The 12223-nt window shown below is 35.1% G+C and overlaps 2 protein-coding genes across 2 annotated transcripts in view; both read right to left on the bottom strand.

The window, feature by feature from the left end:
• LOC107771234 (scarecrow-like protein 14) overlaps positions 1 to 2248 on the bottom strand; it is a gene marked incomplete in the record, with an annotated part of 34834 nt that extends 32586 nt beyond the window's left edge. Inside the window, 1 exon segment of the mRNA NM_001325096.1 lies at positions 34 to 2248. Coding sequence (NP_001312025.1) covers positions 183 to 2117 — 1935 coding nt within the window.
• Positions 2249 to 7946: 5698 nt separating this feature from the next.
• LOC107771236 (F-box protein At5g03970-like) lies at positions 7947 to 9107 on the bottom strand. Its single transcript, XM_016590581.1, has one exon. It carries the CDS (start codon positions 9105 to 9107, stop codon positions 7947 to 7949), a length of 1161 nt encoding a protein of 386 aa, XP_016446067.1.
• Between the last annotated feature and the right edge of the window lie 3116 nt (positions 9108 to 12223).

Below are 12223 nucleotides of genomic sequence, written 5' to 3'. Positions count from 1 at the left end.
TCGAGTGGGTAATGGCAGAGCTTCTAAATAATCCAGTGGCATTGAAACCAAATTAGCAGATTCTACAATGCTGCTACAAACAAAAAAGAAAATCAATCAAGCAGCCCTGACCTAAAGTTGACCATAGCTCAACCTTAGGTGAAATATATAGGAAAAGCAAAGAAATAGCCTAATACAGAATTTTACAACTGCTCAGCAGGCTTCCAACAAGAGAGAGCGTAAACTACACGTCCTTTCCATCCTTGCAGCATCCACTGGCTATCTTCATCCACTGAGAAGTCCTTGTGGTACTCCCGCCTCACTTTGTTGCTAACAAAGTTGACAATCTCCTGGTCAAGTGGCAGCTGTTTAAATCCAGCTCTCGCGCATCTAAGTTGCCACTGCTTGTACGTTTCAGGTCTCTCGACCCTCTCTGTTCCTTCACAAGCTATCACATTCATAGCATCTCTTGCAAAAACCTCTTCCTCGAAAAGCTTTCTGTCCTCATCCTCACGGGGCATGGTAGCCTCAAACATATCAAACAGAGTAGAGAAGTGAAAAAGTGCCTCCCTAAACCGTGTGAGAAAGAATGGAGTATTGTAAGTCCCGTTCACCACTCCGTGGATGAACATATCAGGACGGATCCTCCTGATTAAATCTAAGACAACATCCCTTGGACTGGTTGGTACTACTGTCTCATCAGGTATGTTCCCTAGTCTATACAAACTGTTAACCACAAGCACCTCATCCCTGTCAATCGCAAGCTCTTCAAGCGTGATGCTTTCCCACTTCTTTGCTATGGCATTAAATTCGAAAGGAACATGAAATCTGTCACAGTACTTCTTTAGGCGACGCCCTGTATCCTCAACCCTCTCTGCTGGCCGGAAACCAGGCTGGGGAAGTTCGACTCCAGTAATTCGGAGCTTTATAGGTTCCCCACGCCTCAAGGCCGATAGACTTTGTATGAGACAAGGCCACTGGAAACCATATAAAATCCCAAAATCAATTATGTGTATCGTCCTTGGTGCTCCTCCAGTAATCAACTTCTTGATATACTTATTTGCAAAAATGTTTGACATCAACTTGAATGGGCATGCTGTGATAAACGCCTTGTAAGCTTTCAAAATGTGAGCAGCTGATATCCTGCTGGATGCAAACACTGTATACGACGCTGTCCCTGTGCTGGACAGCCGTGCTTCAAGGGCATTGGCAAGATAATGAGCCAACCTCTCTGTCCCATCCCCATGGGACGAAGAGTGTTGTCTTATCCGCATCAGCAACTCATTAGCTGTTCGGGTATCATAGCTTGACATTGCCTGTGCACATTGAGTCAACAGACCTCTCAAATCCACTATTTCCTTCTTGCTGCTGCTATGCTTCTTACCACCTGATCTCGGCCTTCCAACTTTGATTGGTTTTTTAACTTCATTAGGCAGAACACATGGATTATTTGGACAAAGCAACAACACATTGTCATACATTTCCAATGGTTCAGATTCATCAGCAGCAAATGTAGCCAACTGTTTGTTACTCCTCTGTTGGTCATCATCTTGTCGATGGTGATTTTTCTTTTCCCTCAAACCACTAGGTGAACGAAAGGAAGTCAACAAAGAGCCAGACAAACTCTTCACTGAAACAGGGGATTCAAAATTCAGATCCCATTGAAGAGACTCAATAGAATCAGATGAAGTGTTGCTGAAATCAGGACAAGAGGAGGAAACCTTATCCTGAGGAATAATGGCGGAAAACTGGGGAGAATTAGTAATGTTATCGGATCCATGAAGGACATCAGAGAAGTATTTCTCAGCAGCTTGGAGAGCCATACAGTCGTGGAACATACAGGGCTTATACTCCAAATCTTCCTCTTCCATTAGCATCTGACTTATGTATTTGTACATTGCATCAGAATGGTCCCCTTCTCCTTCCCCTTCCTCTTTAGGAGAAGAATCTCCGTCTCGGACAATAGGATCCGAAACATTTGAATGGACATGAGAGTAATCTTCAAAACTATGACGATTAACTATTGTACCATTTTGTACAACATGATCTTCTCTTGGATCGACTAGAATTGAAGAAGGGTGCCTAAAAATGAAAGCATCTGCACCAGGAAAAAGTTGTTCTTGGAATATGGCTTCCATGGAAATTGCTTTAAGCTACTGAATTCTCAGATATTTGATTGAAGAAAGAACAAAAAGCAATCCCAGAATTCTGTACCAAAAACAAAATTCTTAGAAATCTTTTTAGCGATACTGATGAAGTAGAAGAAGATGGAAGTATTGAGGTTGGAAGAAAAGAAATGGAGTCTCTCTTTAATATATAAAGGAGGAAAGAAGGGTACGTTCCTTCGAATATTCAATCACGAAATAGCAAGTTCCAGGAAGCAGATGTTGATGATGAACACAACCACTCGTGTAAATCTTGATATGGCTAAGGTAAGTTAGCCTAGCCAGTAACCGGTTTCCTGATTAGTTTAGTCTCAATGATTAGTATATTTTCTCTGTTTCTTCTATCTTTTGTAAAATATAGTAGTAATATATTGTATTCTTTTGAAAGAGTGGTGGGGGTTACTTACGAGGGAACACCTTGACATTATCCGTCCAAGGGTGAAGTATCCAAACTGTGGTCACCTCCTCCACTCTTGTATTTACACATGGAAAAAAGAAATGTCACTTTCCTTGTCGAGATTTTGACTAAAATTCCTACTCTACTATTTTCATTTGTGACTATTCTCGAATTTTGACTCTCCCATTATTCCTTTTTATAAATTATCTTAGAGAGCAAGTTAGATAACGTTTTTTTTAAAATCATTTTATTTGATCTATGCCTTAGCAAAATGTGAATTTTTTCTTAACATTTAATTCAGTAATTAGAATCCGGTATTAATTATGTCATTGTCTTGTCAAAGTTTCTTCTTATGCTATTGATTTAAGTAATTGTTTTTCATAAACTTAAACAAATTCCTATGGTAAGGGGAAAAAATTACTCCTTTCGGTCCGTTTTAATTGATTTTTTGATTTTTTTTTAGTCCACAATATTTGATTTTTTCAAATATCAAGAAGGAATTAACTTCTTTTTTCCAAAGTTGTCCTTGGAGTAAAGAGCATACGGGCATTTGTTGTATTTTCAATGAACAAATTAAGGTTAATACGGTCAATTTCATTATTAATAATGTTAAAAGGTGGATTCCTTAATATGTGTGAAAACATCCAAAAAATCAATTAAAGTGGATTGGAGATAGTAAGAAGTAGGGGTGTATATAGGCCGCGTTGGTTCGAATTTTTCAATTACCAAATCAAACCAATTGTTTCGGATTTTTAAATTTATAAACCAAACCAAACCAACAAAAGTCTGATTTTTCAATCACGATTTTTCTCGGGGTTTTCGGGTTTTTTTCCAACAAAATCTTCATAGCATAAAATTTATAATTTGTACTCTAATATTTCTTAGGTCCTAGTAGGATAAAACGATATAACATGTTACTTAATAAAATAATAGGAGATGAGTCATAATTATACTAAAATACTCAACAAATTGCATAAGATAAGTACTGCTAATTAATAAGCCATAATAAAAATAAACATAGTCTAAAAGTACTAAGTCATGTTAAAATAAGTACGACTAATAATTACTAAGTATTAATTACATGACTAAATGATATTAAAAGTGAGTTATGCATTTTCACTATCTAAATCAATACAAAACTAAAAAAAAAAAAATATCAAATACTATTGTCACTTCTAGTATTGAATTGAATTTTTTTGTTAGCATTATTATTAATTTGATTTTGTTGCTTTGAGCTTTATTTGATTTACTAACTTTTATGGGCTATAAAACATATTTGACCATTCAAAAGTTCTAAGTCCAAGCTTGAAATAATACATTAAAAGAGAGAACTATTAAAGAGTTTAAATTATATTTATAAATTACATTGTAATAATTATTTTTATGTATAAAATATTTTTAAAATTTGTATACATGTAATGTCGGGTTGGTTTGGTTTCGGTTTGACTTTTTTTAGTTAAAACCAAACCAAACTAATTATAGTCGAGTTTTTTTTTCTAACACCAAACCAAATCAAACCAAACCATAGTCGGGTTTTTTTTCTCGATTTGACTCGAATTATCGATTTGGTGTGGTTTGTCGGTTTTCTTTATACACTCCTAGTAAGAAGTACTCCCTCCATTCATTTTTAGTTGCCCATCTTGATTTTGCACTCCTTTTAAGAAAATTTTTATTGAAGTATATGTTTTTATAATTTTACTCATAATAATGATAGCATTTTCAAATGTCTTGGAGGATGAATAATTAATGACAACGGTAAATGAAAAAAAAGATTGTCTTTTTCTTGATTTTGTATAGTGGATAAGTAAAAGGAAAAAATATATATTTAGTGTAATAGAAAAGTAAAAATAAAGGAAAAGAGTAGGTTATTGAACTAGCAGTCTAGTAGCCCGTTTGGCCAAGGTGCAAAAATCAGCTTATTTTGAGAAGTATTTTTTTTCAAAAGTATTTTTTTCAAAAGTACTTTTGTTGAGAAGCAGTTTATGTTTGGCTAATTAGTTTGAAAAACACTTTTGAGCAGCAATTAGTGTTTGGCCAAGCTTTAAAAAACTGCTTCTAAGTGTATTTTTCTCAAAAGTGCTTTTGGAGAGAAGCTATTTTTTTCTGCTTCTCCAAAACTATTTCTGCTTCTCCTCAAAAACACTTTTTTTCCTTCCAAAAGCTTGGCCAAACACCTCAATTTTTGGCCAAAAGCGCTTTTGAAAAAATAAATAAATACTTTTGACAAAAAAAGAAAAGCTTGGCCACAGACTATAGGACCGACAACGGAGCAGCTGATTAGATTTATCTCATAACATGAGGGCGTTATTTAAGAATAGAATAAGAAAATGGGTTGAACATAACAGTAGAATGAACAAGAAAATGAAGCTAAGGGAGCTCCTTGACGGAAGTCTTATAACCTGAACAAGGAGCAGCCGGTGAAAGTCAAAGCGTACGCCCCAAGTTCCTGGCGGCATTGACTGATCTCTGAAGCGGGCCCCACTTATTCCGAGGAGATTTATTACGAGAGATTTCCCAATTTAATAGTAGTATATTGTATATGTCGTTGTTATCGTCATCTTTTAGCGAATTAGCGTCAGGCCTTGCGGAAGCATTTTGGTTCAGGCCTTGTATGTATTCAATGTTAAAATAATAATAAAAAATTACAAGGTTATAATAATAAATGACAGAAAAATTATTAGCATTAATATTAAATAAAGAACTAAATACTAGTACTAGTACTATAAATTTATATATAGTGTAATAGTAATATTTATATACTAGTGTAATAATTCTAGATTTACCGGTATTAGAAGAAAAATATGTTTTCTAGGCTTATATAGTAATTACAGTAAGTACGGAATAAAAACCAGATTTTGAGTGTTCGAGGCAAAAAATTTAGTGGCAGCTTCCTTTTTAAGTTATGATACTACTACAGAAACGATAATCTACGTAATGACAGAGACAAAGGTGAGCAACGTTACAAAACTAGACTACCTATAGAAATAATTACAAGTACCTTAGCTTCCATTTGGATCAGTAAAATCACAGGCCAAGCAATTGCAGGAGTGCCAATAATCGAAATCATCCGGGACTCCACTTCCATGAATTATTGATATCCATATCAAATCTCTTACTCTGCCTTCATTAAAATATGTAATTTTCAGTTTTCCTTTAAAACAAAAGTCTCTCTTTCTTTAGAGACTATTGCGACAGCTTTCCTTCTACATATTAGCCTGCTCTATTACGCTATTGGCATGACGATGATCATGTCACTCAGGGGTGGCAATTTGACCCCAACGTTAAGGTTGGACCCGCCCATTTATTCACTTCACCCCATTTTGATACAGCTCATCTCAACAAATTTAAAGTTGGCTGATTTTTAGCCCAAATTAATCTATGAGTAATTTTACAAAAATATCTTTAAAATAATTCTTTTTTGTTTGATATATTACATATGACCATTAAAAAAATCTTATTTGATAATTAACTAATTCATAAAAAATACAAATTAATTAAAGCTCGGTAAGAGTTTGGCGGGGTTGGGCTATGACCTATTTAGCCCATCTTGACGCAACCCATCTCAGCTTAAGTAACTTTTGAGCGGATAAATCTTTCAGAAACCACTATGTTTTAGTGATTATTAGCTAGTTGTAGCTACCATTTACTATATTACTTCCTATAACTATGTTTTCAGGTTTTTTAGAGTGTATTCGATGTATTTAAGCTACTGTATTCATGAATACAATAGCATTTCTAGGCGTGAAATAGGCAATTATAGCTAGACAGATTTTTATATTCGACAGTATTCACGGCGTGAAATAGGGGATTACAGTTATTTTTAAACGGAAAGTGAATCAATTAACATAATAGACTCCTAATATAACTCAACAAACTCAATTATAACACACAAAATTTGTATTTCCAGTTATAAAAAAGATTCTCAACCGAAAAACACCCCAAAAACATAGCAATCTTCAGATAAAATATGCTGAATATTTTTCCCAGTCGATAAATACAACAAAAATAGAGCAATTTGAATACATATATATATCTGAATACATTAATTATATTAATTAATAAAAAATATATGAATACATCCATGGAATACAACGAGATAGTGAATACAATGAAATACATGAAATACAACGAGATACATTAAAATACAATGAAACACATGGAAATACAACGAGATACATTGAAATATATTAACAGAAAATTCAAGTTGCTCAGCCCCAAACTCCGTCATCTTTGTTCAAGAACAACCCTAATGTCGTCTCGTCGAGAGGGCCGCGATTCTGACTCGAAAAGTCACTTTTTTTGTTACCATAATACCCTCACGTGCGCTTCAAAAAACCTATTCTTTACAATTGAATTTGAATGGCGCTTGTGGATTGGGACGGAAAACCCCAGATTGGGTAGAACCCTAGAACGACGAAGAGAAGAGGAAGACGGGGATTTATATAGAGTTTTGTTTCTAAATTCCAGATTGGTAATATAATCTGAAGAGAAGAGGAAGACGCAGAACCCTAGAACCCTCACGTTTCGATCCGAGCAGCAAACAATTTTCTGGCATTACAATGCTTTCCACAATTTTTCTTTCTCATTCCCATTTCGATCTGTATTTGGGAGAATTGTGGTTGTATTAATGGAGAAAGACTGGAGTTGAGAGAGAGAGGGTGGAGAAAACTCTAAAAGAATGAGAGAGAAAAATAATACAATGCGTATTTTATGGCTTAAGAGTAGGAAGTGATCATAAATATATATTTAGCTATAAAAAATCAAAAGGTAGCTATGAAATATAATTTTTTAAAAGGGTATTTATTTAAAATAAATAAGGTATCAACCTTCGTTATAGGAGATAAAAATTCTATCATTTATTGACTTAGCCTATTTTGACCGGCAAATTAACCCAACCCACCCATTTGACACCCTATTTATAACTCGAGTTTTGTGAATTAGTCTTCTGCTTCTTATAGAACCTCTACATCTTGACATAATGCCGCTGGAACCCTGCCCACTGCTACTATACCAAAACATAAATTCCCTACACAGATGCAAATATCAAAGGAACTTCCTCCTTGGTTAATGAAAAACATAAAAAAGCATGAATGGAGAGATGTTTGTACAATAATAATATAATGTTCATTTCCTTCCTACTAGTTTATCTCCATCCAACTTTATACTTTGCCTTAATTAGTAGGAATGATGAAAAGAAGTCCAAGTGTCTTCTTCTCGTCTAATTTGAATTTCTCAAGATAGGATAGAATCAAGAATAAAATCAAGGATTTAACTTAATTAGCCGAAATAAAAAGAAGGAAGCCCATAAAAAAGCTAATTTATAATAAGTTCGAAGTAAATAATACACTCAACAAATGTTATTAGAAGAAGTACAAAACAAGTAATAGCCAACACTACTTGACAGTCTACAGAAGACGTGGCCATTGATGCCACTCATAAGAAAATAATGTGTAGCATCGTGTTTTCCAGCAAGGTTCTCCAAAATCATACACAAGTTCTGCAATATTCCTCTCCAAGTCATACGAAATAACTTTACCTCTTACAACAAAATAAAAGATGTGCGGAACAGTAGGATGAATAACCATGTTTCGCTTCTCAATAACATGTAAGCTTGCAAGTCCAAAAGCCTGTGGACACTTTACAATAGTACTAGTAGCGACATACTTCCTAACCCATACTGCATCTCGACTACGAATATTGCTCTCGAGGTACCATACAGTGATAGGTGACCCAAATCTATCATTCAATGCCAAATACAAAGCCCCACCTGATATTCCAAGAAAACATGAACTGTCTCGGCCGGCCACAATCTCTTCAGATTCAGGCAATGCCAAAGCCCAGGGACACTTGTGGACACTATCGTAAACAGTGATCTGTGGTCGTTGATCAAACCAACAGAATACTCCATCTATGACACCAACTGATGATGTTTTTATATCCCAAGATGGGCAGAGTGTAAGAGGTACATCAAGATTTATATCATTGGCCGTCCACGTATTAGTCTCAGAAGAGAAACTTTCAATTGTTATACTAGTGAAATTTATACCCCAAACAGAAGGCAATGCATAGCGAACTATAGTAAAGGAGGCGACATCTTTAGCAGGGTCATCTACCTTACAAAAAAAACCAACAGCTGCGTCCTTCATCCGGATTTTAGTTTTAGGAAGAGCCAAACGCTGTCTCGTGACAGGATTATAAACATAATAAACCCGCGGGTTATTGACGAAAAGAAGAAAACCATTGGATGATGCGACAATATACTCTCTCTTCTTCTTGCCAAGAAATTTGACTGACTCCTCCAAACTAGTAATATTATTCACTAGTCGTGAAGACGGAGATTCATCTAATGACGAGGAGAAGAAACGGATTTGCGAACGTAAAAGGGTGTCCCGAGCTTGATAAAAGAAACCAATTAGATTTGGTTGAGGAATGCACTTTCGCCAACATTTAGATACACATTTAAACCTTGCTAGAGATTTTGAAGGCAAACGATGCAGTATGTCGAATATGATATCCTCAGGCAGCGCGACTGCACCTTTATCAGACGATTTGCATAAACGTTTCATACTACTAATACTTGCAAAAAACACTGTCAAACTCAAATTTCCTCAAACAGGACTCTAGTCTAGAAGCATACAGAATTCGAACTGTTCAGGCTAGAAGAATTCAAATCAAGCAGCAAATTTAGAACAGAAGATAATCAGAAAGATGAGATTTTTTACAGACAAACGAATAAATTTTTTTGTCGGAATCGGAGCCGCAGAATACCCTAAAGAAAAGAAGGGTATAAATAGATGTAAAGAAAACCGAAGTAATTGGTTAATACTACTTCCAAAAATAGTAGGATTAATTAGACTATTTATTCTTACACTAACTTCTCTCTCCTTCTAGTCTGTTTATGTTAAGTAAGTATGTTTATGACTTCGAAGTTGAGTAATATGTTATATTAGAATTAATTTTATACGTGGTCATACCTGTTATACTAATAAAGTCACAATTTTTTTTTGGTATCATTAAAGTATAGTGAATTTTACTTGGTGTAACTGTAACATCACAAAATTATTTTTGTATCATTAAAGTGAGTGATTTTTACTTGGACATCTGTAATGTCATAAAATTATTTTTTATATTATTAAAGTCAGTAGAGTGTATCCGTTGTATCAATAAAGTCACAAAACTATTTTTTATATCATTAAAATTAGTTAATTACTGATGCGTTAATTTCTAAAAGATACAACTCACCAGAAAGTCAAATTAATTTTTTAAATTGTCTATAGTTTCAAATATGCTTATGACAAGTTGAATTTGTTTTTAATCATTGCTATGCTGAAATTAGACTTTCTAGTTTGTTGTATTTTTTAAAAACTTTAGCACATAATTCAATGATTTTTAATTGATACAAAATAGGTTTATTGTTTAACCAAAAATCTGAGTCTTTGGTCAAAGCTAGAAAGAAATTCGGGTTACTGATAATCAGGAGACGAAAATAAAATATTTTTGAGAATGATGGTAAAGCAGTAAATAGTTTTGTATTTCAGTAAGATCTCAATCGTATTTCGTGTCCTTACAGATGTTGAGTCCTTCTCCTTTTATAGTTGATTCTAGGAGAAGGTGTTATGCCTTTTGTCTTAATGAGACAATTATGAGCAATAAATGATATTAAATAAGACGTTACACAATCATTCCTATTTAATACCAATTTTCTAACGTATTGGGTATTAATATTGAATTTGAACTCCTTTTCATCATCATATCCATGTCTTCAATGCCTTTTGATCTCTTGGCTTTAAATGACCTAAATAGGTACGAAGCGTGTATTATTCAAATTGCCTCTCGTGCCTATTTAACTTTCCTTTCCCCGTATCTGTTGTCACTCGTGCCTCTTAACTGATCATCATATTTTGACCATTTGACCAGTCCACGTGTCATGCCATGTCACCTTCAATGTAAATTCAGTTTTTTCCCAATACAGATAGTCCCCCCACTTTCCATTTATTTATCAATTAAATATCTGGGAAGTGGATCTTTATTAAAAGGAAATTTTTGCCGTAATTAATACCATGACAGTATTGATGCTTCAATTGTCCCTTCTAATTAATGCTTTGCATATATGTCACTTTCTGATTGGTTCTGCAACTCTGCGTCCTTTTTTCAAGGTTTCTTCATTCCTACTATTCACGAAGTGATGGTTTCCTTTATTATAGGCTTTCCATCATTACACTTCTAAGTTCGACGGTTGTCTTTATAAACATATTTAACCCTCTTTCTTTTGTCTTCTTCTTCATAGATCTTCAACAAGCAATTTACTATTCACCTTTGCTTTTTCTCCCCTTTAGTTCATCCTTTTTCAACAATGTCATCTCCAAACCCTAACTCTAAAAAAGTTCCAATTCTGGATCACTTCCCCAATGCCCCCATAAGACATAGGAGAGGCAGAGGAGGTAGACTTCGGAGCTTGAGCCTAGGATCCACTCGTGGTAGTTCATCTGGTTCTGCTTCTAAAAGTAAAGAACTTTCTGAACCTACTCAGGAACCTTTAGTTGAAGAAATCGTACCCAATGATTTGTCTTTTGGTCATGATAGAAGATCTCTCTAAGAACAAATTAACAATTTAGAAAAAGCTGACACCTATCCCTCTTTAATAACTGAACTTGTGATTCCCACTGTTAGAAAAGATTGTAATTGGAGAGATAATCTTCGTGTGATGATTCCTACCCCAAACCAGAGAATTTCTTCCTTCAGAATTGGATTCTCCTTCGTCTATACTTATCCCTTTACTTTGGGATTTAACCCTGCCATTGACCCAATTATACTTGAATTTTGCCGCTTTTTCAAAATTTGCTTAGCACAAGTAGGTCCTCTTGTTTGGAGAACTGTGGCTTACTTAAGGTATTTGTCTACCAAAGCCAATGTTGATTTTACCTTTTCCCATCTTATTCACCTATACCACCCCAAATTATTCCGACATAGAGTTTTTACCTTGACTGCAAGAAGCAAGAAGGTTTTAGTAAACCCCGAAGATGACAAGGATCGAGGGTGGTATTGTCGTTACGTTGCTGTTCGTACGGTAGATTTGTTGGGTGAAACAAACATTCCCTTCCCTAAGAAGTGGAATTTTGCACGTAAGTTTTTCTTTTTCTTACCGTACCTATTTTTAAGAATTTTGATTTCTCTTCTAATCTAGTCTCTTTTTGGCTTTTTGTAGCAACCATGGGAGATGTGGAACACGTTCCTAACTTCCGTGATTGGGTAGATTCAATTTTGAAGATTGCGCCTATGGAGGCGAGAACTTGGAAATCAATTTCTCTTTTGAATGGCTGGAAAGTGAAGACCAATGGTATGTATTTCCTTATGCTTTGACGTATATTGAATTCTTTCTTATCTTAATTCTTTATCCCTCTTTTTATCAGGATTTGGTATCAGGGGTATGACAGCTGAGGTAGCCGTTGCCATTCGAGCGTCTTCAACCGCTTCTCTTGATTTGGAAAAGACTCGGGCCACGCTGTCAAAGAGAAAAGTTGTAGAAGAAAGTTCTGAGAATGAAGAAGAAGAGAATACCTCTTTGACAGCTAGGCCAAGAGCCAGGAGACGCGTCATTGATGGAGATGAAGTTGAAGATCCTCCTGCTCGAGCCTCTATCTCCGAGCCTGTTCAAAACCTTTCTGATGAGGATACCACCCCA

This window comes from Nicotiana tabacum, chromosome 7 (genome assembly GCF_000715075.1).
Source record: "Nicotiana tabacum cultivar K326 chromosome 7, ASM71507v2, whole genome shotgun sequence".
NCBI lineage: Eukaryota > Viridiplantae > Streptophyta > Magnoliopsida > Solanales > Solanaceae > Nicotiana > Nicotiana tabacum.
The sequence above is the reverse complement of the archived record's forward strand: the minus strand, read 5'-3'. Positions and strand labels throughout refer to the sequence as shown.